The sequence below is a fragment of the Canis aureus genome, chromosome 1 (genome assembly GCF_053574225.1).
Source record: "Canis aureus isolate CA01 chromosome 1, VMU_Caureus_v.1.0, whole genome shotgun sequence".
NCBI classification, from domain to species: domain Eukaryota; kingdom Metazoa; phylum Chordata; class Mammalia; order Carnivora; family Canidae; genus Canis; species Canis aureus.
In genome coordinates this window covers 22497361-22524745 of record NC_135611.1, presented here as the reverse complement: position 1 = coordinate 22524745, position 27385 = coordinate 22497361, and the positions used below count along the sequence as shown (strand labels likewise).

General features: G+C 36.4%; 1 protein-coding gene across 7 annotated transcripts in view; it reads left to right on the top strand.

Annotated features, from left to right (window-relative positions):
* The window catches only part of DCC (DCC netrin 1 receptor), a 1086625-nt gene that overhangs the window by 773877 nt on the left and 285363 nt on the right, over nucleotides 1–27385 (top strand). For all 7 annotated transcript variants that reach the window (XM_077892657.1, XM_077892647.1, XM_077892640.1 and 4 more), the window contains 2 exons: nucleotides 23045–23193; nucleotides 24914–25052. In XM_077892657.1, the coding sequence (XP_077748783.1) occupies nucleotides 23045–23193; nucleotides 24914–25052 (288 nt within the window). The remainder of the gene's footprint in view (nucleotides 1–23044; nucleotides 23194–24913; nucleotides 25053–27385) is intronic.

Genomic DNA, 27385 nt, shown 5'->3' with positions numbered 1-27385 from the left:
TCACTTCTGTTCTTGCCACTGTATGGAGAAGAATTCTTTCCTTTGCAAGCCATTGTTTACTTGAATAGTGACCTGATTCTGTTTTGTTGAGAATTGCTTTGGATAATTCACCTCTTACTCACTAGATAGGTAGACAGAAACAAATCAGTCTAGATAAACAGTACATTCAGAATATCCTTTAGATGTGCAAAAACAGTTAGCCAATTCCTTCAATTCATTTAGATTAAAAATACTGTGTAGCTCACTTACTGTCTTTATTACAGACATTAGGATAAATAAATTATGTTTTCATGACTAATAGGTACTGATGTGAATTTTATCTTCTGCTGTTAACACAAAATGCCATTTCGGCAATTTAAAAATATGTCTAGGATAAGAAACACTTCATTTTCTTCAGTATTGCTCAGTAGTATACCAGTTGCTAAGAATATGGAACATCCTAGAGATCTTGTGCTTCATTTCCCCTCCTCTCCTCTTGCTCTTCTCTTCCCTTTCTCCCTTCTCTCCCCTTTTCTTCCCCTTCCTCTGCTTTCCCCACCTGCTGAGCCTACTATTCTTTGTTTTTAGAGAAAGTTTGAAGGCTAATTTTATTATTTGGCTAGAATTACAGAATTTAGAGGCAAGGGGTTGGGGGAGGGACATTTCTATCTTGATTTCTTTCCCTGACAAAAAATGATCTTATCTTTTGAAAATGTGTCTCATCTGGGTATGTGTTTGGTTGCTCCTTTTATCACTGTTTTTCCAAATATGATATAGTAATTGTACACTAAAATTACATAGCTTTTATACAAATTGAATTTCAAGTTTTCCATAATATTTGAAAATATCAACTATTATAAAAACTGTATTCTCAAGGAATAAACACTAATGGAAAATATGTCTGAAATATAAATCAGACAGCAACTGTTTCTAAAAATGCATACATTTTGTAGTAATCATTTAAAGAGATCAACAGTCCAAGATCCAGTTTATGAAATAATCACCCAGAATAGAAAAGCTTGATTTATAGGAAGGTTTATGTCCCCTGATTATATCTTCCTTTTGCTAAACTCTTTCTTCTTCCCCCTGCCTTTATGGTATATAATTTCTCCACTGTATTATCAGCCAGATTTAAGCCCCTGCCTGCTTAAGACTTGTCTAATCTTTTCATACCACATGTGGAGAGTTTTTGAATTATTATTTGGGGTCCTTTAAGATGCTATGCTGTTAAGGCAGTTTAATCGTGAAGGATCCTAAAATGAACCACATACTGGCTGGAGGTTTCAGTTAGAATAGGAAGCCTATTTGCTAGACCACAACCCAATTATCCACAAAACCCTTTTATATTTGAGTTATGAGTAATATTATTAGTCCATTATATTGACACTGAAAAGATGAGTGAAAGCTATCCCCCAAGTTGAGTCAGTTTAGAAAATAGTATCTAGAGGAATAGGCATATTTGCTTTGTTCCTCCTTCCCTGGAGGAAGGGAAGGGATCTATATCTATATAAATATATAGATATATAAATATATAAAAATATATAAATATAAATATTATATAAATATAGATATATATTTATATAGATATAGATATTCATTCATGCATTCATTCTAATAGGGCTCTGCTTGTATAATTGTTATGGAGGGAACTGATAAATCCCTGAACATTATCTGTCCAAACATTACTACCTGCATCCAAGGTCAAGTTTCTTAGTACTTGAGACTTCAGTTTCCCCAACTATAGATTGAAGATATGATTTATTCCTCCTCTTCCTAGGTTGTGAAGAAAAAATGTGATAACATGTGGAAAGCTCCCGAGTCTTACCTGGCATCTAGTAGGCAGTCAATAGAAAAAAACTCCATGCCCCCACAGGATCAAATGGAAACATAATCCCAATTGCCTTGCACTTACAAAGTGGGACACTCTTTAGGTAATAAGGCTAATATAATACCTTATTGATGGTTTGGAACTGGCTAGATTACTATACAATCAGCCATTTATATATTTTATTACTTTTCTGCTAATTATCCTCTGCCTATAATTAATCAGGCTATTATAGACTGATTTGACCTTTAATTTTGCCTAATATACATCTTTGCCTCCCTAACTAAATTTTGAGATCTTTCGATCAGAAAATACTCTATTATCCCATAAAATGTGTCATTTTATCAATAGCTGGCTGCTTAAAATTTGCTGGTAGAATCTGATACATACTTAATATATGGCTGAGATATTAAATATCAATTATGTTTGTTTCATCATGCTTCTATAAATTAAGTAAATCATATTTCTGTCTAGCTCATTTATTTTACCATGTGAGCTGGGTTTTGATTATTAACTGCACTGTATGGTGATTTGAATGAATATCTGGGATGACTGTGGTAGCAAAGTTGACCATAAACCAAAGAACAGTTGTCCAGTTGCATAGTCACCTGCATGACTGTAGTTTAATTATAGAAAGAAATAATGAGGGACGCGTGGGTAGCTCAGGGCGTGATCCTGGGGTCCTGGGATCGAGTCCCACATCGGGCTTCTTGATGGAGCCTGCTTCTCCCTCTGCCTGTGTCTCTGCCTCTCTCTTTCTGTGTCTCTCATGAATAAATAAATAAAATCTTAAAAAAGAGAGAAAGAACTATAAGCACGGACATTCCATCTTTTCTTGGTAGCATACAAATGCTAATGCAATTTAAAATGTCTCTCATTGCAAAACATGCTTTTAGCCATACAAATACAAGATGAAAGACATTAAAGGCTTATGATTTGGCATCCTTAGCAACAGAAGACTTAAGGAATCCATTTGGATTTAATGGTCAATTAGGTCAGATATTATATCTCTTATAATGAAATATATTAGTGAAAGAATTAGAGGTAGGCTTGGGAGGATGGTTTATTTAATCACAATAGAAGAGTTCAAAGCAAATAAGAGTCACTCTAGTTCATTCATTCATTTATTCAGTCAAAACTGATTCTTTTGTGCTAAGTTCTAGACCTTCATTGTCTAGTACAGTAACTATTAGTCACATGTGTTTCTTTAAGTTTAGATGCATTGAAGTAAAATAAAATTCAAAATTCAGGCACATTAGCTATACTTCAGCTATTAGCACTTAAAATTTAAATAAAGTTGAAAACTAAAAATTCAATTCTTGAGCCTCATTAGCCACATTTCAATGGTTTATAAATGACTATTGGCTACCACATGGGATGGCACAGAGAAATTTCCATTACTACTTTACTTTAAAGTACGTAAAGTAAAAGTTAAAGTACTACTTTAAGCAGTACTTTAAAAACATTTAACAGATTAGTCCTCTTTGAATGTTGAAAGTTAGGTATGCATTGAATTAATTCAGGATATTTATTTTTTAAGAATTTCATTTAAATTCAATTAGCCAAAATATAGTCATCATTCATTTCAGATGTAGTTCAGTAATTTATCAGTTGCGTATAACATCCAATGCTCATCACATCATGTGATGCCAGCCCACAAAATCTAGATCTGAACATATTCTCTGGCTAGTTACCTAAGTTCTTTAAATATTTTCTCAGGTTAAAAACATTAAGTATCTTTCAAAGTGCAGTTAAAGATTAAAGACAAAGATTACCTCTTGCTTGAGTTCAACAGTGGAGCAGCCTAAATTCCATTCATTCAAAAGGCTCACTGTTATTTTATTTTACTCTGAGCACAAAGCATATCTCAAGACTTTCCATTGTATAACCAAACATCTAGAGAAGCTATCTGCTTTGTGAGAAATTATATAGAAATTATAATATCTACATATAATATAGAGAACTATATAGAGTATGAAGGAAGAGGACATAGAAATATAATAATAATAATAATAATAATGAGAAGTTTTTGAGAAGAATGGGTATCTATCCTGGGATAAAGAGATTTCCCCTAAAGACAGATTGATTTTGGGTTTAATTGCCTAGTATGGTTATGGATCCTTCTAAAAATGGAAGTAGGTTGCTTGCTAAACTGAATTAGAGCAAACTGGAGCTTAAGCATCTTTAGGAATATTGTCATCATGCCGGGGCAGCCAAATAAAACTGTATTCCAAAGATAAAGCAACTGAGATGAGCTTTCTTATGGAACTCCTTCAGTTATATCTGATTCTATGATGAACTGGTAAATATGGCTAGTGAAAAATAAAGACAGAAGAGTATGCTATTTTTACACAGCTGTATTTGTACCTTCTCTCAACTTAAGAAGCTCTTTTCATCTATGAAGTTTATAAAACCATTTATTGAGTACCTACTATGTGTCGAGACCTCTATAAGGTGCTGGGGATGGAAAGTAAAGTAAGGGGGCACTTAGGTGGCTCAGTAGTTAAGCATCTGCATTTGGCTCAGGTCCTGATCCCAGGGTCCTGGAAATCACGCCCCGCATTAGTCTCCCTGCTCAGCAGAGAGCCTGCTTCTCCCTCTCCCCTTGCTCCTACCCGCTCCCTGCCCCCTGGCTCATGTTCTCATTCTCTCTCTCTCAATTAAATAAATAAATACAATATTTAAAAAAAAAAAGTAAAATAAGATGGGAAAAATAATATAAAAAATCAGGGATGAAATTTTTGATGAAAATATATCTGTAATATACATTATTCTAAATCATACTGTGGAATCAAATCATTTCCTCTTTTCTTAAACCTAAAGTTATAGTTGCAAGGTATGAGTGTATAAGTACTATATAATTTAATGCACATATATGTTATGTTATAACATATAACACATAATGTGTAACATATGTGATATATAACACAAGACATATATGTTGTGTTTTAGAGTGCAGTATTATTGTGTTTTAGAAAGGATCACGTCAAGAAATTTATAGTTGACTAACCTGTTACAATTCCAACCAAAATTAAGTCGCTTCACTATTTTATGGATTCTTTTAGCTGTAGCTTGTATTCCCTATATAGTATGTGATAAGTCTTATACACTACACAAAAGGGCAATAATGGGACTATTGTTCTCTAACTCCAATGTTTCTGCATTATTATATTGCTTTAATAAAGATATTTCTACTTTGTAGGAAGATACCGAAGGAAAAGACACTCATAAGAGGACCCTAGTCTGTGGGAACTTCTGTTTCAGTCCAATCTTCCCACCTTGGGAAGCCCCAGATCATATCCAATATAGAGGTGGAGTTGGGCCAGAATTTCTGATTATAGGAAATTGGACAGGTACAAAGGATTGCCATGGTTAAAATTAAAAGGTTTTTAAGGTGATGACACAAAATTACTGGGTTAGATTGTAGCTGTTAAAATCAGAGTCAAGATGTTGCCCATCAGTGTTCAGGAGGAAACGATCATGGAGTTTTATCAACTGAAAGTCCAACAACCGAACTCTGAGCCCACAGTTAATTTAAGTAACTTGTGAATTACCACCTTCTTTTAATCTATAATTGGTGTTCCAGGTCTTCCAAATGGAAGGAGAGTGAAAGATGGCTAAGAACAATGATTCAGAAGTCAGACTGACTTTGAATTCTGGATTTTTCACTCAGTAGGTAACTAGGATAAGCTAGTTCTGGCAAACCTCAGTTTTCCTCAGATGTAAAAGAGAGAGACACCTTGCAGGAATGTCAAAAAGCTTAAAAGAAAATCTGCAAAATGGGTCACAATACATTGTCAAAGGATTATTCAGAAGATTAAGCGAGATGATTAGTGTCAAATAATGAGCCACATTAATGGTAGCTCTTATAATCATGCATTCCTCCACTGCTGGATTCTAATTATTCCCATGTAATCGTGTTCCTTAACGTTGCACATAATTTGTTCATTTCTATCTCTGTTATTTTCATGTGTATTTGAAATGATTTCTTTTTTTCTTTAGGCTATTTCGTAAGTCCCTTCTATTTCTATTTTAGGATTTTACTTAAAATTTCTAAGAGCAGAAAGCCTGCTCTGGCTAAGTCACCCCATGAATCGGTCTCTTATCTTGAACAACCTCATTTTTCACTCTCCAAACTTGCTTGAATTCTATCATGCCATTCATTCATTCATTCATTCATTCAACAACTATTCATTGTGTACCCCCCAATGTGTTTCCCAGTACTGTGTCCCTGTGTTTCCCAGTACTGGGAATTCAACAGTAAAAAAGAAAGGAAAAATACTTATCCTCATGAGGTATTTATTTTAGTGTTAGGGAGGTACAATATGCAAACAGAAATAAAGCATGCAAAAAAATAAAACAGCTTATGGGGGTAGAGAATGAGGAAGATAGAGATGCTTCTAGAAAGGAAGGTCAGTAGGGAAAGCCTTTCTGGAGAAGGGGCATTTAAGGGGACATCTGAGTGAATTTGAACAGGTGCCAGCAATGACCTTAGGTGGAGACATTTCAGGCAGACAGTAGCAGGTGCCACATCCCTGGTGGGGAAGCACAAGAATACCATCACGCTGCAGGAGAGCAAGGGAGAGGGAGAGTGGGAGACAGGGGTTGACGAGTGGCAGGGCAAGCAAAAGCAAAAGCAAAAGCATTGGAAGCCACAGTAAAGGAAGGTAGATTTAATCTTTAGTGCAGAGGCATCTGTGTAGAAGGGAGTAACATAATCTAATTTTCATTTTTAAACTGAGAGTGAGACCAGAGAGGAGGCTAATGTAGTAGTTTAGTCAAGAGATGTTGGTAGCTCAAGTTTTGGTTTTAGAATTCAGGACACCTTTGGAAAGTAGGGACAAGACTTGGTACAGGATGTGGGATGGGAGAAAAGACAGGAAGCAAATTTACCTTTAGGTTTTAGCGAGGTGAATCATGGGGCCACTTATTAGAATCAGGAGACTGGGGAAGGAGCTGGCTTGGAGGCTATGTGGGACAAATCAAGGATTATTTATTGACACATTAGGTTTGAATATTAAATGCATGCAGGTTTTATTTTCTAATTAGACTGCATCTGAAGAAGGTGCCTAGTATTTTGAATATAAAAATAAGAGAAGATGCCACATACTGCAAGGCCAATGGCCAAGTGCAATATGGTATTTAGTTTCTAATAGTGGCAGAGCTGATCAATTGTTGGGAAGAAAACGTGGAAAAATTCTCCATGTTGTAAACTGTAAATCATCAGCACCCAAACGTCCCCAATGTATGCACTACAAGGATATGCACACCGCCATGCCAACAGACATTCATAAACCTGTCCGTCCTATAGAAGCTTCCTTCTTAGAAATCCTCCCTACAGACCAGTGAAGTAGAACCCGATGCGGCTGCTACCAGCAAGAAGTGCCTGAAAGGAGCCTCTGATCTATAGTCCAATCTCCCAGCTGCCAAGATTTTCTGAGGAACTGATCCAAAAGGGGCAAGTTACTGCCAAAATGAACGTTATCAAGAACCAGCTTGTTTTCTGACGTGTACTTTGCTTGTGTTCACTAAATAAGAGATTGAATTCTAATGTGATGTCTGTTCACAGAAGTCCTGAGGTTGAATCACCTGAAACTGTGTTGGAATTTTACCAGCAGAAGCTAGGTTTAGGCCCAAGTGGAGGGCACAGAATTAAGAAGGAATTCCTTTGGTCTTCCAGCATCCCTTTTCTTTATCCTTTTCTCCATCCAGAAAGGTCTTATTGCCCTCATTACCTCAGAGCACCCAAAGTCTAAAACACTTGCCCAATGATCTGAAATATAATGTTGAATCCACACAGTAGCTTTGACATAGTTCATCCCAATGATGGAGTTTTGCAAAGGGTAAACTTTGGAATCCAGAGAGTTGAGACCTGCCCCAGGATTTTCATGTTCAACAACCCTGGTAGCAAATCGTGTTTTTGGTTTATGTTTTCTGAAAATGGATACAATATGAAGCCAATAAGCAAAAGATGTGGGTTCAAGGTTGAGGTGTTCTCTGTATCTTGTATATTTTTGAGAAAAATAACTTACTGTATTTTTTTTTAAGTAGGCTTCATGCCCAGCATGGAGCCCACTTTGAGTCTTGAACTCATGACCCTGAGATCAAGACTTGAGCTGATCAGAGTCAGCTGTTTAACCAACCACCTCAACTACCCAGGCACCCCATCACTTACTTTTCTGATTCTCAATTTCTTTTCATATAATAGGGATCATATTGGATGTATGACTTTCCTAGGCCTGCATTTACAATGTGCCACAAATTAGGTGGTTTAAGATAACAGAAATTTATTCTCTGACAGTTCTGGAGAATAGAAATGTGAAATAAAGGTGCGAGCAGAGCCAGGCTCCCTCTGTAAGTCCTAGAGAAAAATCCTTCCTAGTTGCTGGCTGTTTCTGGGAGGCTATCTCCCATGTCCATGTCTCTGTGTCTCTTTGCTTCTTTTTAAAAAATATTTTATTTATTTATTCATGAGAGACACACAGAGAGAGAGAGAGGCAGAGACATAGGCAGAGGGAGAAGTAGGCTCCATGCAGGGAGCCCGAGGTGGGACTCGATCCCGGGACCCCGGGGTCACGCCCTGGGCTAAAGGCAGACGCTCAACTGCTGAGCCACCCAGGCGAACCTCTTTGCTTCTTTTTATAAGAACACTTGTCATATTGGATTTAAAGCCTACCCCAACACCGTAGGACTTCATTTAATTGAACTGATTGTATTTGCAAAAGCCTTTCTGGGTACACATGAATTTTCAGGGGATACCATCCAATCTAGTACATATGCACTGCCCTACAAATCACAGAGATTTTTAATAAGATTCCAAGTAATCTGAATGAGGACTGAGCAAACTCTGAAGCATGTATATACACATTTTTTAATTAAGAAGCAAACACTTCATTTTAAAAATAATCTCAGTCATTGTCTCTCCAGCAGAGGAGTACTACGAAACGTCCTAGTTTCCTTAAAATCATACTTGACTATGCTCCTACCTTCTGCCTTTCTCCAGAATTCTAATCCTGCTTGTAGGCTGTAGGACGTACTGTTTTCTGAATATTAAGGTCCGCAAACTGCGCAGGTGGCCCTAGAGGGACTCACAAGCGAAAGGAATCATCTGGATGACAAAGTTTGCAGAAGCTGCCAGTAGAACGGGTACCAAGTGCATGCTCAGATTCTCATTGTTGATCATCAGTTTATTTGCTCCAGAATAGTGATGGCAACGTGTTGACTCTAACTTTAACAGCTACAACCTAGCAGTAATTGTGTGTCATCACCTTAAAATCTGACGAGTTCAGTCCATAGCAATCTCCCGCACCTGTGAAATACCCTGTAAGCAAGAATTCTGGTCCAATCCAACTCCCATGATAGAAAGCATAAAATTAATAGTGTCAAAATTAACACTGTCAAAGCTCAGATTTGAACCTAGCATAACATTCCTACCCCAATGCTAATGCACGCACGTGTGTGTGTGTGTGTGTGTGTGTGTAAACTAAGATTAGTTATGATCATTTCAAGGAAATAGAAAAAGAAATTAATTGAAAGTTAACTACATTCTAACAGTTCCTTAATGAGTAAAAATTCCTGTTACTTCAGAAAACATAGCCATGACAGGATAATGTGTTTTTTTTTTTTTTTAATTCCAAAATTATTGTGTTTAAGCCACTCTGAATGAGTTCTTCTAACTCTACTGCTGAGGAAATGCTAAATATATAAATTTTACTTACTTCCTGTTATAAATCACTTGCTTGATCTTAACCCTCAGTCTGCTGTCTTAATCTTATCCCACAACCTTGCAAGGAAATAAAAAATAATTATTATTACTTCCATTTTTCAGTGGGCTGGCTGGCTTATAGTTCATGCAAGCTCTTCACAAAAAGACTTAAGACTCCCAGAAATAACTTGCTGCTAGTTCCGGTGTTGTGTTTCATCATTTAATATATTTAACTCCAAATAAAAATGTATTAACATATTTAACATATAACTGATTTATTTTAGATTATACCAATAGCTTGATTAATTTTATCTCTTTGTATGTGATTTGTTCTATATCTTCCTTACAACTTAATGTTCTTACGGTAATTTTGCCACTCTCTTTGGAAATATTGTTTTCCCCTATTTCAATCCATGAATTCTTAAATTAGCTTAGTAGCACTCCTCTATCTTCCACGTTCTGTGTAGTAGCTACTAGCCATAAGTGGCTGTTGAGCACTTGAACTATGGCTTGACCAAATTGAGGTGTAAATGTTAAAGACTTAGTATGGGAAAAAAAAAAAAAAGAAAGAAAAAAACAGAAAATAATATGTTAGCAAATCTTTTATTGATTATAGTTTGAAATGATGATATTTTAGATATATCGGGTTAAACATGTATTATTAAAATTAATTTTACTCATTACATTTTACTTTTTTAATGTGGCTACTAGAAAGTTAAAGTTAGTATGAGCATCCATGGCTCACATTATATCTATAGTGAACAGTGATGACCTGGATGTTTACACTTTTCTGTCTTATACCCAACAAGCAGGAAGTCAAGAAGATTGCCAGTCTGACATTAAATTGAGTTTGAGAGTCACTGAAATGCAGTGGTTAAATGTAACCCTTCTCGGAGAAGTATTTCTTAAAGTCTCACCTAAATAGTATTCGTATTTAACCATTATTTTCCTTATTTGATTCCATATTAATGGACATCATAATCAATAGCCTTTGAATGTTTCAGTCAAAGGCTTTTTTTTTTTTTTTTTTTCCCCTACTGGCCTGACACTTTCTGGCACCAATGAAAATAAAAGCAAAGGAAGTGGGCTTGGGGAAAGAAAGGAAGCCTTTGATGCAGAGCAGCGCACCAGTGTCCCTGTGTTCAGTTCTACTTAGAGTCGTCCAACTTCTGTGAGATGATTTACTGCTGAAGCCTATTTGTCTTCCCGCTGCTATCTCTGAGCAAGCCTAAATCTTCCATGTGGTTAATAAACTTCTTATCTTTTGAATACTGAAAATAAAATAAACTTAATCCTCAGGGTGGTTCAGTCAGCAGACCGGGAGCCTTTTAGATGCTTCTTAGAGATAGCGGACAACCAGGTTTCCTGCCCTGCGCGATTATCAATCTTCCTCTTGCATGCATGTATGTGTAAGGGTGTTAAAGGTGCTCCTCAGTGATAAATGTCAGTGGAATCGCAAAGTGAATATTAATTTCAGCATTGTCAAGGTCAGATGTGTATCCAGGTTCATTGTTATTGGAATTTTTATTGTTGCCGCTGTTAGGAAAGATATTTCACCTTGGGCTCTTTTTTGCAAGAGTCAGGAGAGAAAGGGAGCAAAATTTCTTTTTTTTTTTTTTTTTTACGATTTTATTTATTTATTTATTTATGAGAGACCCAGAGAGAGAGAGAGAGAGAGGCAGAGAGACACAAGCAGAGGAAGAAGCAGGCCTCATGCAGGGAGCCCGATGTGGGACTCGATCCCAGGTCTCCAGGATCACGCCCTGGGCCAAAGGCAGGTGCTCAACTGCTGAGCCACCCAGGTGTCCCAGGAACAAAATTTCTTAACATACATATACATTACTCAGAGAAAAGTGCCTTGGCACATCCGGATCTGTTAATTGGGGTAATTATTTTGAGTGCCTTAAGTAAGATCAAAGTGTGGGTGTTGAGGAACTAAGTAAGTTGGGAACAGAACAAACAAATGATCACAAAATCTTGAGACTAGAAGATAGTCCTGAAAAGTGGCTATGTGTGTGGAAAAAGGAAGAAAGAAAGCAGGATAAATAAATAAAGAAGGGGAAAAAGTCTGTGATGAGGCCATTCATTGAAATAGAGTGTGGGGACACCTGGGTGTCTAATTTTAGTCTTGTATTAACTATTTTAGTGAACAACACCAGAAACATCCAACTATTCAAGTCAGAAGTACAGAAGTCATTCCTGGTGCTTCCTTCCATCTCCCCGCCCTGTCTCCAATAATTAAATGCTGGTAGTTTGATCTTATAGACAGCTCTTGAATCCCTCCCCACTGCCATTCTTCTAATTGGAGCTGTAAACCATTCTCTTCTGTGCTATAGAATATTCTCCAACTGGGCTCCCAATCCCCACATTCACCCTCTTCAGCTCACTCTTTATATAACTGAGTACAAAATGCTTAAACTCCTCAATTCCTTTCTGATTCTTAGCATAAAAGATCAAAATCTTCCCACAGCCTTTAAGATCCCATCTGGTCTCATCCCAGCAATCTCTCTCATCTCATCTGAAACCCTCTTCTCCTGGCTTCTTGTCCTGCAACCTTAGAATGGCAAATCCTATGGAAGTTTTCACTTTTTACCTTTTCAGTTCTTCCAGTGCCTGGCACACTGTAAAAAATTACTCAATACTTATTGAGCAGTTCCTTTTTGCCAGATGCTATTCATATTTTACTTATTATGAATCTCCACAACAAACTCATGGGTTAAGTATTAGTATTAACCCCATTTTTAAGATAAGGATAATTAAACTCAGATTTTTTTTTTTTTAAGATTTCACTTAAAATCTTTAAAAGCCATCCAGCCGTCCCTAAACTTAGAGATATTAAATAGCTTGATCCAGGCACCTAGCCTGAGCAAAGGTACTAGATTTCAACCCAGAGTCTTCCATTCTGGAGTCCATACTCTTTACTGTTAATCTCTTTCACCAAAGCGTATTAGATGGGATCCATTGGCATTGCCTGCATCAGAGAAGCCCAGATCTCTGTGAAACCTATGTGTTAGGAGACTAGAGCTCTAAATTTCTTCTTTAACTTACGGTCGCTCCCTAAAGAGCCAGTTTACCCAAGGCAGTTCCTTACCTTTTAAAGCCTAGAAATAGATAAACAATAAATTTCTTCCCCCAAAGAGATAATATATATTTTTTTAAGATAGGATCTTTTTGTCGTAATGTAGAGAAACCTACTCACTTGACTCTCTGAAAAAGATTGCCACTTCCTTCTTCTCTAATAAATGGCAGCAGGGAACTTTTATAAAAGCAATCTATACAAGTCATTTATTGCTCTATTAAAACTACAAACATCAAATATTGATTCTTCCCATACTGACCATAATACAAACCAACTTTGAGAAAGGTTGCTGGGATTCAGTTACATTATCACCATGGGAAACACTCTGGGTTGCACATAAGCTGAAGACACCTGCTTCTCTGATGCATATCTATTTATAGAGAACTGACATTTTTGCGTGCAGAAATACAATCCTGAATTATATGTGAGAGGCAGAGGGAGAAGAAGAAGCACACTCCCACTGAGCAAGGAGTCCAATGCAGGGCTGGACCCCAGGACTCCAGGATCATGACCTAAACCTAAGGCAGACGCTCAACCACTGAGCCACCCAGACACCCCACTTTGGAATTCTTCTCATTATTTTTACTTAGAGGCCTCATCATCAGAAGCCTTCCCCAAGCTGTATAGCAGTTTTTCTATTTACCAGCTTGTAAATTCTATTTCGAAAAAGCTAATTTCAAGGCCATTACCCATCAAACTCATTTACACTCATGTATACTGACTCATCAGATTCTTCACACCTGAACTTCCTTGTCCTTCTTTTCTCCATCATTGCAATTCTTTTTTTTTTTTTAATTAATTAATTTGAGAGAGAGCAAGAACCAAGAGAGCAAATTCATGCCCTTGTGACCTTGAGGGGGGTAGTGGCAAGGGACAGAGGGAAAGTAGACTCCCCACTGAGCTCGGAGCCCTAGCTGGAATTGATCCCTTGCCCCTGAGATCATGATCTGAGTGGAAATCAAGAGTCTGACACCCAGCTGACTGAGCTACCCAGGCATCCCCTTCAGTGCAATTCTTAATTGTCCTTCAAGAAATATTCTTGACCAAATTCCCATAACCATCCCTAATTACTGTATACTTCATCCATAGATATATGTTTAGAAAATATACTTCATTGTCTATGCAGAGAGGTTTTAATCTGGTTATATAGAGTCTGTTGTTCAGATCTAGGTGTTTCCTGTATGTGTGTGTTTTCTCTGTCCTGCTAAATTCCTGGAAAAAAAAAAAAAAAAACTACCTTGGTCAAATATTTCACAATATTGGAAGTAGTACTGTATCCTAAACACACAAAAAGTATGATTATACTTTAAAATCAGCTGGCACTTCTATCTAAAAGGGAATGTTACGTATTGGAAAGTAACCAAACTTGAGCTATTCTGGAAAAAAACATTATAAGGAGGAAAAATGTCAGTGTGATTAAGTTTATATTACATCTAGCCTTTAGTAATATAGAAACTTAAACACATTTGGCTAAAAATTTAAGTTTTTAACTTCAATATTTGGTACCTTGTAAGCAATTTCTCTAGATCATAATAACAATTACTTTTGACAAGACTTAGAAATCTCTGCTTTAAACGATTTGAGACCTCAATCATGCAGTCAGCATCTACATTCTCCATTACATTTTACATTTCTAGGGCTTGCCTGTTTTCTAAAGTGAAGTTCAAAATACTCTGCATACTTCACCAAGACTATTACTACTTGACTATGTCAGGGAAAAGCCAGAGCTATCCCACTGAAAAGACCTTATCTTGAAGTCAATTTCTGAAACTATTTTTATTATTAAACTGCTCCTAGCTCTAGTTCTAGGAAGATTACTTTCAGTACTTTTTTTTTTTCAGAGAGACTCATTAAAGTTTCTTTCTACTACACTGTCAAAAATATCCATCCTTTGATGTATTAGCATATATACGTGTATATATATGTGTATATATAAGTAATAGGTAAGTCATATGTATCACACGTCATATATGTGTATAGTGTATTTTATCGACATTTCTCTATACACACACAATGACATAGTTGAGTGTATTGTGGGTTAGCAGATGCCACCTATTAAAACCCTAAATAAAACGATCAGGTAATAACCACTTTCTCCAACCGAGTCTAGTTAGACTTCTGTGGTTTTGTAGTAGAAACCTACCGCATAGGTTGTGCTTCCTTCTTGCCAAATTACTGTCATATCTCCTAACTACGTATAGTTCAGTCAAGAAGGGGTTTCATTATGTTAATAATTACATTGCCCGCAGGCTTTTTGATGTTGCATTCCCTGTACAGAATAGAAACAGATTTCATAGAAATATCGTTAAAGCTGTTAACTACGGGAGGAAAAAAAATCAAAGAGGCAATCAAAGCAAGCACTTTATTATCAATAAATGCAAATTGTTTCAGAAGTGGCTTGCATTTGAAACACATTCAGTTAGGAGATCATCAGCAATGGAAGCCACTGTTTAAATAAGAGCTTTGTGGCCTAAATCCATTTAGATCACTACAGACTATTACTTAGATCTGTTGCTATCCATTTTAAACAATGAGCTCAAGAATCATTTTTAAATTAACGAATGAATAAGGAGGTAGAACCATGCTCAGAATTTTGGACTGATTTGAGGACATTTGAATTATAGCTCATTATTTAAATGACAACACGTGATTTTTTTTTCAAATGCACTAGTACTTTAGTTCCATTAAAAAAAAAAGGGGGATTTGGTAGCTGTTAAATTGATGATTTAGGAACAGTAGGACACATTGTACTACACAGTCATTTTGAAAAGACTTTAAATATTCAAATGTTCAACTACATATTCTCTGACACTAACATTTGTCTTCATTTCGGACTTCCAGCTGAGAAACATCAGTATAATGGTGAAAAGACATCAGCCTCATTCAGTATTATGAAGGCAGTGGCACGTCTTGATCCTTCTAAAGCTTTTCTGTGAAAATCTTATATTTACATTCTTATTTATAAGGGATTATTTTAAACTCCAAAAATATTTTTAGAAGCTTATATTTGATAAATCATAATTTAGAATTTAGTCTGTTTAATACAAATATCAAACTACAGTAAAGAGACATCAGGAAGATAGACATGTAGATAAATATTGGAATAGAAACAGCAAAAGAAAGGAAGAAAAAGGAAAAAAAGGCATTCATATATGCTCTGACTTTTTGATCAGCAAAAGCTCTAACATCTTGAAAACCTAAAATATTTGATGAATTAAACCAGATGAATTCAAATTCCTTGAATTGCCCATGATTTAACAAATGAAACAGAAGTCTTTCATAAACATGTCTCAGCTTCTGAATTTTACAAAAAGTTGAAGATGTCTCTTTAAACTGAAATTATTGCCATATTTTCCATCATAAAGTAATTAGCAATCATTACCAATAAACTGATATTCAAGAATCATTGGTTTGGGTGCTGAGTGGTTTAGAGACTCTTGGTTTCAGCTCAGGTCTCATGGGTCAGAAGATCAAGCCTGCCTGGGGCTCTGAGCTCAGTGGGGAGTCTGCTTGAAGATTCCCACCCCTGTCTGTCCCCCAACTTCTGCATACACACACTCTTTCTCCCTCTCAAACAAATAAATAAATCTTAAAAAAAAAAAAATCATCGGTTTTCAGAGCCAAAAGAAACCAGAGATATTATCTAATCTATTGGGAGATACCACTTGGTGAATCATAGACACTAATGATGGACACTATGGGCCCTACACCTAAAGAATGTGCACAGTACATCCTTGAAAATGTACATACAATTTTAGGGGCTCTACTGACTCCTTGATGCCAATGGCTGGTCTTTATCATAAGTAGAGTAGGGATAAGAAACTATACCTTCTGAACCTCATCTTAACGAATTATAGCTCGTTAAACTGATACCCTCACCTCTTTCTCTTACCCTCGTGCACAAAGACATATTCTTACATATACAGGACAAAAATACTTTCTGTCTTCAGTATGATTATATATGATAAATGATGTTGTATTAAAGATTCAGTTACCTTTTATATGCCATTTTGGGGGGTTAATATCCAATAAGATCTCATTATAAATGAGTGCTCTGTTATACTATAAATTTATATCCATAGTGAGAAATTACTGTCCCCAGTGCAAATAGTGACATGTAATACATCTCATTTACTCCAACATAAGTATTTAATTTGTTCTTAGGTACAGGTGTTATAACGAATTTCTACTGAAACGCAATATTGAAATTTAAAAAGGTGGTTGGTTAAGCTGACATTGATTGATGAGTTACTTGCATAGATTATGCATCTATTCTGAAATCTTGCCGTTCTTTGAAGAAATAGGTAACTCAAATAGAGATGAGGAGAAATTAGATGCAGTTTGCCACAAAATTATTGTCCAACTGAGGGGATCAGTGGGGATTATTAAAGACATCTTGGAAATGATGAGCAGTTAAGGCCATTATGTTTCTTGACTGACATACTAAAATGTAATGAAATGGAAGGCTGAAGCTGTTAACTGTATCGATTTCACATATAATTCCCATTGTGGAACACTTTTTGTCTCCCTTTTTCTCTTTCGCTCCTAATATGCATACAATAAATCACATATGTAAAACTATGTAAGCTATGCTTGAATATATAGGTATAGATCTGAATAAATACACAAATATATACATGCATACCTACACAATTAACGTAAAACACAGTATCTTATCCACAGACCTATGCTCGGGCTAAAATTCAAAAGGGAAATATTAGAGAATTCATGAATTTGAATGTATAGCATATTGTGAAGAAAAACATGTACTAGCTTATGTGACATAGTCTTGACACTAGCTAGGAATAGTGTAAAGAAAAACATCCCATACACAGGCAATATTTTTGGTCTTAGTATATGATGAATGTATGATTTGGTATTAATTCTTTGACATTTTAATGTTTATACTTACTTGGAACAACAACCACAATATCATGGTATCTTAATTTTAATACAGGACAATGTTAGAGAAAATCAACTATGCAATCAGATCATAAAACAAAATATATTTTATTTTATTTATTTTTTAATAAGATTTTATTTATTTATTTATACATGAGAGACACACACAGAGAGAGAGAGAGAGAGGCAGAGATACAGGCAGAGGGAGAAGCAGGCTCCACGCAGGGAGCCTGACATGGGACTCGATCCCGGGACTCCAGGATCAGGTCCTGGGCTGAAGGCGGCGCTAAAACTCTGAGACGCCTGGGCTGCCCAACAAAATAGGTTTTAAAACAAAAAGTTGAAGTAGGAAATAATTGAGTGCCAAGATGCATTCCTTTCTCAGAAAAAGACAAGTGGAAACTTTACAACAACAAATAGAATGTTATCATTTGGTCGGAATTGGCTTATACTCCTACTGCTGTTAGTGTACATTCATACTAAATGCTCTGAATGCCCCTTTTTTACTTCTGGTGTCTATTATCTCTGTTTAAGATTCTTATGGAATCCCAAGCACATGTTTTTCCCTGATACTGTCTAATGACCATTAAGAAGGGAGAATAATTCAGTTGTGAACAGACAATCCGAGGAGGCACTACCAGTGTGAACTGAATCCAAATTACTTACCGCCTGATGTTGTCTTATAGGAAACCAAGCTATACAAGCACATAAACAAATTACAGAGTGGGCAAAGTGTACCTAGGATCATGTGCACACAACAGATATGGACACATATACCAGCTTTAGTTCTCATCGGGTATGTTAGGAAAACACTGTTTTCTGATCACTTGTAGTAGCAATCCTGAATTAACAAGATCAAAGGAGTTAGACTATGTAGAGCAGCTGTTTTCATTTTAGGCTTTTTATTTAGGGTAACATTTGATAATTGTATATAAGATATATACATTTGACACACACTTATTGAATATGTTGTATATGCCTAGCATTGTGCATATCCTTGTGGAGACGACAACTGCTCCTATTATATGGGAAACTAAGTAGAGTGTTTTGATCCTTTTCCTTACAAACAGGCTGGACACTAAGCAGCCCTCGCTGGGCTCATCAGGGGAGGAGTGTGGTCTTTCAGTAGTTTTTGTGGGGATGCTGCCTTGAGTTGTAGGCATCTGGGTAGCCTCTCTGTTCTCCCCACGATGCCTGATGGAAGTGGCTATGAGGTTGGCATATGTGATTGCTATATGCTCAAAGAGCCCTAGTCTGGTGGGCTGTGCTCTCTCATCCCCACTATTCTAGGTGGTGCCCTCAGCTTGGCCTTCCAGATTCTCAGGTGGCTTGCTCTTCTTCCAATTACCACTTTGTGTTCCAGTGGATGAGCAGAAACCTCCCAAATAATGTCTTCCCTTCCTTTCTCCAAGTAAAAGAGACTTGCTCATTCCCTAGGCCTCTTGGAGTCATTCTGCTTTGGGAAAACTTCCTTGAATGTAGAGTGATGGTCTTGAATGTTGGCCATTTTTAGATCTTAGGCTGGGATTCCAGAATGAGCCATGTTTTTAGTAAGCAGTGCCCTTTCAGTTTAACTACAGGTGAGCAAGAAGAAACACATTTAGTTAATACTTCATACACCACTGGGCCACAAGGATATGCTCTGTGAAGTTTCAAAATTCTGGTTATGTTACATTCAACATGACATAAGTTAAGGAGGTCACTCCGTCTCAGTTCTCTTGCTCCTTTCTTTGTCTCTATTCCTTGGAAAAATAATAGGTTCCAAATCAGAAAACCTCCTCTCTTAAAATGTTTGCATTGTCATTGTGAATATGTCAGTAATCATAGAAGCATGAAAATTACAGTTTTTTATTGCTATTCTTTAAAATATTGTACTTTGAAAATCCAGTTGAACAATGTCAGTGGGCAAGTTTTTATTTTGCCTTTTTTCCCCCATGGAGCAAAATGTTTGCTTCATTACAATACAGTTCTAATTGTATCAATATGAGCTTTGAAACAGGCACGACTCCCTGTTGTTGTATTGTACAGTATTGTCTATTGAAGTCCCCTTTGTGGAATAAGGAATTTTCCATAGAAAAATTACCCCTTCCTGGAAGAGTACCAAGGTGAGGGCACTCTCATTGTCTATCAGAATATAACTTTTTGAGAGCCAGAGTTCTCTCTATGGAAGGAAGGACATAAAAGGAATGGGGAACACAGGAACAAACCCTATAGAGATGGATTGCAATGGGAGATGACTCTGTAGAGTCACGAAAATTGTACATGTGTACCTGTGCATTTCAGTATATGTATGCATGAATGCATTTCTGTATGTACAAGTGTATGCACGCTCCTGTTTTTCATTCACTAATACGATCTAGAGGCAAGACACCCAAGTAGCAATGAACACAGCTAAAACCCAGATCTTTGTCTTGAATACCATTCCCCACTAAAAGGGATGAGACATCTCTGGAGAAATGTTTGTTTCCATAACTGAGGCAGGATAAAGGTGAGCCTTGAATATAGTCTGCTAGGAAGATAGGAAGTGCTCCAACAAGTGATGGAGCTTGTTGCAAGGATAGAGGAACCAGCTTAAAGAGGACTTCAATGGCCGAATTTGAGCTGGACAATTTGAACACCAAAAGATTAAGGACAATTGTGAATGATAAACCAAAAAAAAAAAAAGAAATCCATGTGCCCATACCACCTATATGGGTTCTTGGGGCACTTGGGTGGCTCAGTAGGTTAAGTATCTAACTTTTGGTTTCAGCCCAGGTCATGATCCGGTCTGTGTCCTGTGATCAAGTGCTGCATGGAGCTCTGTGCTCATTGGGGAGTCCACTCGTCACTCTCCCTCTGCTTCCCTCTCCTAAATAAATAAATAAATAAATAAATAAATAAATAAATAAATAAGAATGAATAAATAAGATCTTAAAAGAAATGTAGGGGTGCCTAGGTGGGTCAGTCAAGTGAAGCATCTGCCTTCTGCTCAGGTCATGATCCCAGGGTCCTGGAATCAAGCCCTGCATTGGACCTCCTGCTCAGCAGGGAACCTGCTCCTCCCTGCCCATCTTCCTTTCCCCAAGCTCATTGTCTCTCTTGATCTCCCTCAAGCTCTCTCTCTCTCTCAAATAAATAAATAAAATATATTTTTAAAAGAAATGTGGGTTATTGCTTATAATAGAGTGTTAAGTGCCAAACAATTTGGAGGAAGTGTTTAAAAAATATTTTGTGACCACCATGCTAAAAATTGACTTATCAAGCTATTAATAGGTATTAATTCTAAGAGATTTTGATAAATAATATTTATATTATTCTGACATAATATCTCCCCACAAATTGCTTATTGGTCATAAGCAGTGGAGCAGAGGTTGGGGTATTGCGGGGAGGGTACAGGGAGACCAGTTAACTCTATGGTGGAGAAATCTGGCAGCGCCTTGACCAAGTATTCAGAACTAACATAACAGGCCAGGGAGGGAGAGAAGGCTTATGCCTCTGGACATGATGCCCTGAGGAGACAGACATCACTCATATTTCATTTCAGTCTAGAATGCATAATCAAAATCCAACATGAAGAAACAAAAGCAAACCCCAAATAAGTAGTATTTTATTAATTAAAAAAAAAGACTATAGTCTTCAAAAGTATAAATCACCTAAAAGATAAAGATGGGCTTTGGAACTGTTCCAGCCCAAAGCCAACTAAAAAGATAATGACAGTGAAATGCTAACTTGACCCTAGACCGAATCCTGAAATGGAGAGGGAAATGCTACATAAAGTACATTTTTGGGTCAGGTGACACAACTGGAATGCAGATGAAGATTAGGTAAAAGTATTGTGTTATAGTATGAAATTGCACCGAAGTTAGTGTTATTCACGTACACACTAATGCTTAGGAAATACGCACTGAAGTATTTGGGGGTAGAAAACCATAGTATGTGTAACTTAATCTAAATAGATAGATTCAGATTCTCTATCTCTATATAATAAATACAATAAATGCAATATATATGCATGTATGGAAAAAGATAGGTAATATATGTATATCTAGGTAAAGGGAACATGGGTATTCTATGTACTATTTTCATTCTTAAAATTTTCTGTAGGTTTAAAATGATTTTCAAGTAAGCCTTTAAGAAATTGTTAGCAATTATTTGTTAAGGTGAAATAATGTAAATATTAATAATAGGTATGCTCAAGATTTGGGGACTGGTGGGAAAATCTTTGAAGATGACCCAAATGAAGTATATATCAGAAACATATATATATGTTTATATATATATTTATATATAATATCAGAAAATGTATATAAAATATAAATTTTTCCCCAAATAAATGTGTGAGCAGTGGTGCCTTAAGGAGGCTGGATGCCATGCAATGAATCCTAGAAAATGATCCAGGGACACAGGCACTGCACTGATCTAAACTCTGTCAGCCAGGTTTACAGATTGTTTTCCGTGAAACATTCAAACTCACAAAATTCTACTAGAGGTCTAAAATGTGTATCTGTTCAAACCTAGGTAATATTTCTCCCCTACGCTGGGGCAAATGTACAGTGTGTTTAAGTTAAAATTATTATACTTGCAATGATGAAACAATTTTAATTGAGATTATGATTACTAACATGGATACTGGATTTACAATTTACATACCATATATTCAGGTCTATAAATAAAAAGTTTTGCACAAATTAAAAAATTGCAAGTCTGGAATTTGAAGGAGTTTCTTAACTTATGTCATATGCAAGCCTGACCTGATCATATGTTATGCTGTGTATAGTCTTTAATAATTCTGTTTGACGTGAATATCATGTATTTTGCTCAAATATATGATTTGATATACAAACCCCACTTGAGGTGTTAAATATAACACTGCACATGTACCACATTATCTTCCTAAAATCTGAAAATTTCTATGTCTCAAAATTTATCTGGACACAAGTGTTTTGGTTAAGCAATTGTGGTCCGGTGCTATATAATTTCTTTAATAAACACAATACTTATTCTTAAGTAAAGTAGCAGTTATGAGAGACAATGGAATACTAGAAAGTTAAATTGAAAATTAAATGCCGAAATTAATTTAAAGAACACAGAATTGGTCAAGATTTAAAAATGCTAACATAAATAAAGATGTTGTAAGTTATCCATAGCCGTGCTGTTTTTTTAAATTATAAGTAGAATCATGATGTACAAGTATTTTAATCGTATTTTCTCTTTTTCCTTCTGTGGTTATTGGTCATACACAAAGGCATACTGGCATAGTGGAAAGCTTTCCATACTAAAAATTTGGACTAAGAATTCTCCTCTTTTTCTGTCATTTTCCAAGTCATTTACATTCCCTGACCAGTTTCCTCCACCGTAAAATGAAACGGGTAACTTAAGGTTAATCTGTCCTCTCCTGAATTTCATAATGAAATGATTCTAAAATTCATTACCTTGTATTTACGTTTTATTTCTTATCCCATTTTGTTCTAAAAATAGTGCATGGGGCTATAACATCCTTAAGCTGTAAAAGATGTATTTTGTTTATTTTGCAAAAGAGAACCCTCTGAGACTAACCAATTTCTTTTGTACACAGTACAAGTTCCAGGGCCAGTAGAAAACCTGCACGCCGTATCTACCTCACCTACCTCAATTCTTATTACCTGGGAACCCCCTGCCTATGCAAACGGTCCAGTCCAAGGGTACAGATTATTCTGCACTGAGGTGTCCACGGGAAAGGAACAGGTAGGCAAGGGAATGGGCCCAATGCTGCCACCTATTGGATAGTTCTAGGACCAGAGCCGTAGGAGAAGATCTACAGACTCTTGGTACAGTCCAGTCCAGCATCTTAATTGGATAGCTAATTACTTTTAAAGTACTGGTTATTAGAAGCGATAAACAATTTAATTTAATTCTGATTGTAAGAGAAGCAAGTGGGCAATGAGGTGAAGTCACTATAAAATAGGATTTTATTTATTTTATTTTATTTTATTTTATTTTATTTTATTTTATTTTATTTTATTTTATTTTATTTTTGTGGTCTAAGTAGATAGTGGCCCGGGTGGGTGTAGCCACATTTACATGAACTCATCTGGTCCTAGAAAACATTTTGAGTCCTTATCTTAAGAATGATTTATCTTTTGTTCAATGACCTCAGTCACGTTACATTTTTTGTTCTTATATATTTGAGTTATTTCTGTCTTCTCCTCACCATCAGGTTGTAGTCACCTGTAGTCATTTTTCATTGTTTTTCAGGAAACCTCTCTCCAGAAGGCTACTTGCTTCCTTCTTACATTTTGTGGTTTGCACAGACCCCTAAAAATAGGACAATTAGATTTTCAGATAAATAAGTATTGAAGGGGAGACACATGAGACTCAGCAATTCTGTTTTGTGACATGTATCTGACTATTGAGACGTTTACTTCCAGATTCTCAATCTCATGTGGAAAAAGATATATAGACAGTGCGTAGCTAAGTAAGAAAAACCAAGAGCCCACCTTGGGATAGTAGAGTTCTTAGAATGTCTTATGAAGCCTGCCAAGCATACTGTGGTCTTCATGCATCCACACAAACTGCATGATAGAGATTTTACTTAAAAAAAATGTTTTGCAAAAATCCTTTTCAGAAATCGTTTGAGCCCTAAGTTATGTTGCACAAGAAGAATTACTAAGATCTCTTATATAATCATTCATCCCGGGTTTTTGTTGTTGTTGTTGTTGTTGTTGTTGTTGATTTGCTGTCTTCATGCTATTTAGCTCTTGCTTTCATCCTTCTCTGCAACACATTTTTGGCTTCTTCAATAATGCATTTCACCTACCCACTTAAATAAATTCAGAAACGATGTTACCTGAGACAAATATGAGTGTGACCGTCATTATGGAGAGTAAAATAATAGGTCTTCTAGAACAAACTGGCTCTGATTTCTCAATGACCTTCACCTCCAGTACCTCATTTCTGCAGCTGTGAAGTGCTGAAAACGGTTCCAACCCACCTCACAGCACTGTAGGAGAGAAAGATTGTGGCAAAGTATCTGTCAGTTTCAAGAACTGGGGGTATATTTCAGCAAGTGAGGGAAGAAATCTACTGTTTTGTAGTGAATTATTCCATTTCGGGTAGAGGAGCAAGTCTCTCTTCCCATGGATTCACAGGCTGCCCTGTGCCTGTCAGAGTTTCGGTGTGGGTGGAATACCTCACGCCATTCGATGTATTGGGTGGCATTAAACACATTGGAGCTTAATGACTGTAAAAATAGCCTGGTGCTATTTTAACTAGAAGTCTACAGAATGGTTTGGGATTTAGTGGGGGAGTGTGTGTCACAAGTTAGGTTTTACAACAACTCATTAGAAGGCTAGAGTGTAGTTTTGTGAGTAAGAGTCTAATATCCAATTCTGTGATTGCACAGAATGGCTGTGATTTCTGCTCTAATGTGCCTCCTGAATAACAGTTTGGCATTTTATGTCTCCAGAATATAGAGGTTGATGGACTATCTTATAAGCTGGAAGGCCTGAAAAAATTCACGGAATATACTCTTCGATTCTTAGCTTATAATCGCTATGGGCCAGGAGTATCTACTGATGACATAACGGTGGTTACACTTTCTGATGGTAAGTCATAGACAATGAAACTTGACTCACGTATTTGGTAGTAATGAGATAATGTTGCATGTATGCTATAGATTGCATCCTTAAGGTTTTCTAATTGAAACTTTATGGCATATATTAGCATAAATTAAAATTTTGACTAGTTCACTCAAGCTATCTATTATGGTTAAATTTCAGTTTTCAAAAAGGTATATTCTATACCCTGTGTCAGAATTCCTAATAGGTAATCTTCAAAAGTGTGGGTCCTACCTAAAAGCTAAAATTTTTGGGGTGAGGAGGGGTCTCTTTATGTCTGTAAACACAAACTGATTTATGCATGTGTATGGACTAATGTACATCACTCTGTCCCTTTTTAGTTCTCATTCTAAAGGGGATGGATGATGAAAAATGTAAGCGATGGACAGCCCTCCTACCTATGCCACTTAAATTGAAAACATTTTGTAAGGATTTAGGCCAAATAATCCAGTATTGAAGGTATTAAAACTAAGCAGGATAATGCATAATTTTACTTGGACCTTGCCTAACAGGTGAAATATTAGACATATTTTCTGAAATATCATAAAAGAGAAGAAGAACTCTTAATGAAAAAGATGGATTTGGCAAAGCAGTAGCAGAGGAAACTAGAGATCTAAGAAAAGAATAAGAAAATGTTGGGAAATTTAATGACCAGTCAAAATAAAGGACAGCGGCGTATATGCTATGGGGCCAGTGAAATTCAGGCAGGTGTAGAAATGCAGAGATGGCCTCCATGAATATTAAAAAGGCAACAAGCTATCTCTTTTCAGCAATGATTTCCATGTTGCTGTATATAATTCTGTAAATTATTGATCTTCTGCATTTCAAGGAAATATAAAAAAAGACCTTAACTTGTGATTCCTTAACCAATCCATCATGGTTTAATCTGGAAAAGTATGTGGGTGGATATTTCACACAGTATCAGTGGATCGAGGAAGGTCATGCATGTTATTAAGGACAGTGCTGCAAAGACACAGGAAGGATGCTCATTTGCAATTTCAACTTAAAAATATATTTTATATGTGACACCACTTCAGTATCATTTTTAAGGCCCATCCATCTGATTCTGTTATTGAAGACAGAATAGAATATTTATTGGCAGAATAAATTACTTCACAACTTATAATTATAAAAATAAAAGGAAAACAAATGAAAATGAATATTTTACATAATTTATGTAGATTTCATTCACACTCTGAACTGTAATACTGTGGCCTTATTCTCCACTTTGGTTTTGAATGTCATAAGTGAGAGAGAGAGATTATTACTCATTAGTCCAAGAATTATTATCTCTAAGTGTTGCAACAGTTAGGACTTAGAAAATACCTGTCACTAAATAAAAGGATTTCATGACCCTAACTCTACAAGCGTCACCAAGCAAAGGATGCCAACTTGTCTTTATTGATGTATTTGGTGGGAGAAAGCAAGAACTGAGTGGTCCCCTTGGAGTGGGCTCCTGGACCTGCTCCCCATTCCTCTTCACAATCAATTCATCTTTTTTGATTTCCAATGAAAACCCCTGCACTCTTGGCTTTCTATCTCTTGTTATCCAGTCAGTCCCCTTCTTCCTCTCTATCTGATGTCTTCTCTCTATCGAAGCTGTCCATGCAGAGGGCACACATCATACAGAGATGTATTTCATCACATTTCATAGCCTCCCACTTCCCAACCTGCAGTCGTGAAGCTGTCTTCTTGACTTTCTGGGTGTTATAAAAGGGAGATGTTGTGGGAATTAAATGGGCTAATCCATGCGAGCACCTAAAATATGAACATGCCATACATTTAAGTGTTCAATAAATGTTATCTATAACAATGCACATGTCACTTTTTCTCCTTCTACTACATGTTCCTTAAGGTGAGGGATGCTGTTATATTCATCTCTCTACTCATCATCTCAGTAAATACTTGCTGAATTAATCAGACAGTTCAGCCAAACAATACAATTTTTTGTATGTGTAGATTTATCTTTCGGACTTCCCGTTTATGTGGCTAATTTAATAGATGACTGTGTCTACATCTGTGTTAGAGAGAACATTGTGTTTCTTATCAGGTCAGAGGAACCCTTACCATAAAAATTTATATTGGGACCATAAAAAATGGAATAAGAGCAAAATAAAAATGCAAGTAATTTTTTTTTTCTGAATCAATTATCCCAATGGTACTCCTGTTATGCTAAAATGCTTGTGAAGATTTTTATCCTGATAAGCTGTCATCTCTAATTTAGCCTGCTTTTTAATTGTATTTCTGGGAAGAAAAATTGTTTTTCATTCAGATTCCTCCACTTATTGTGTCATTTCTTTATAACGATCCACTTCTTTAAA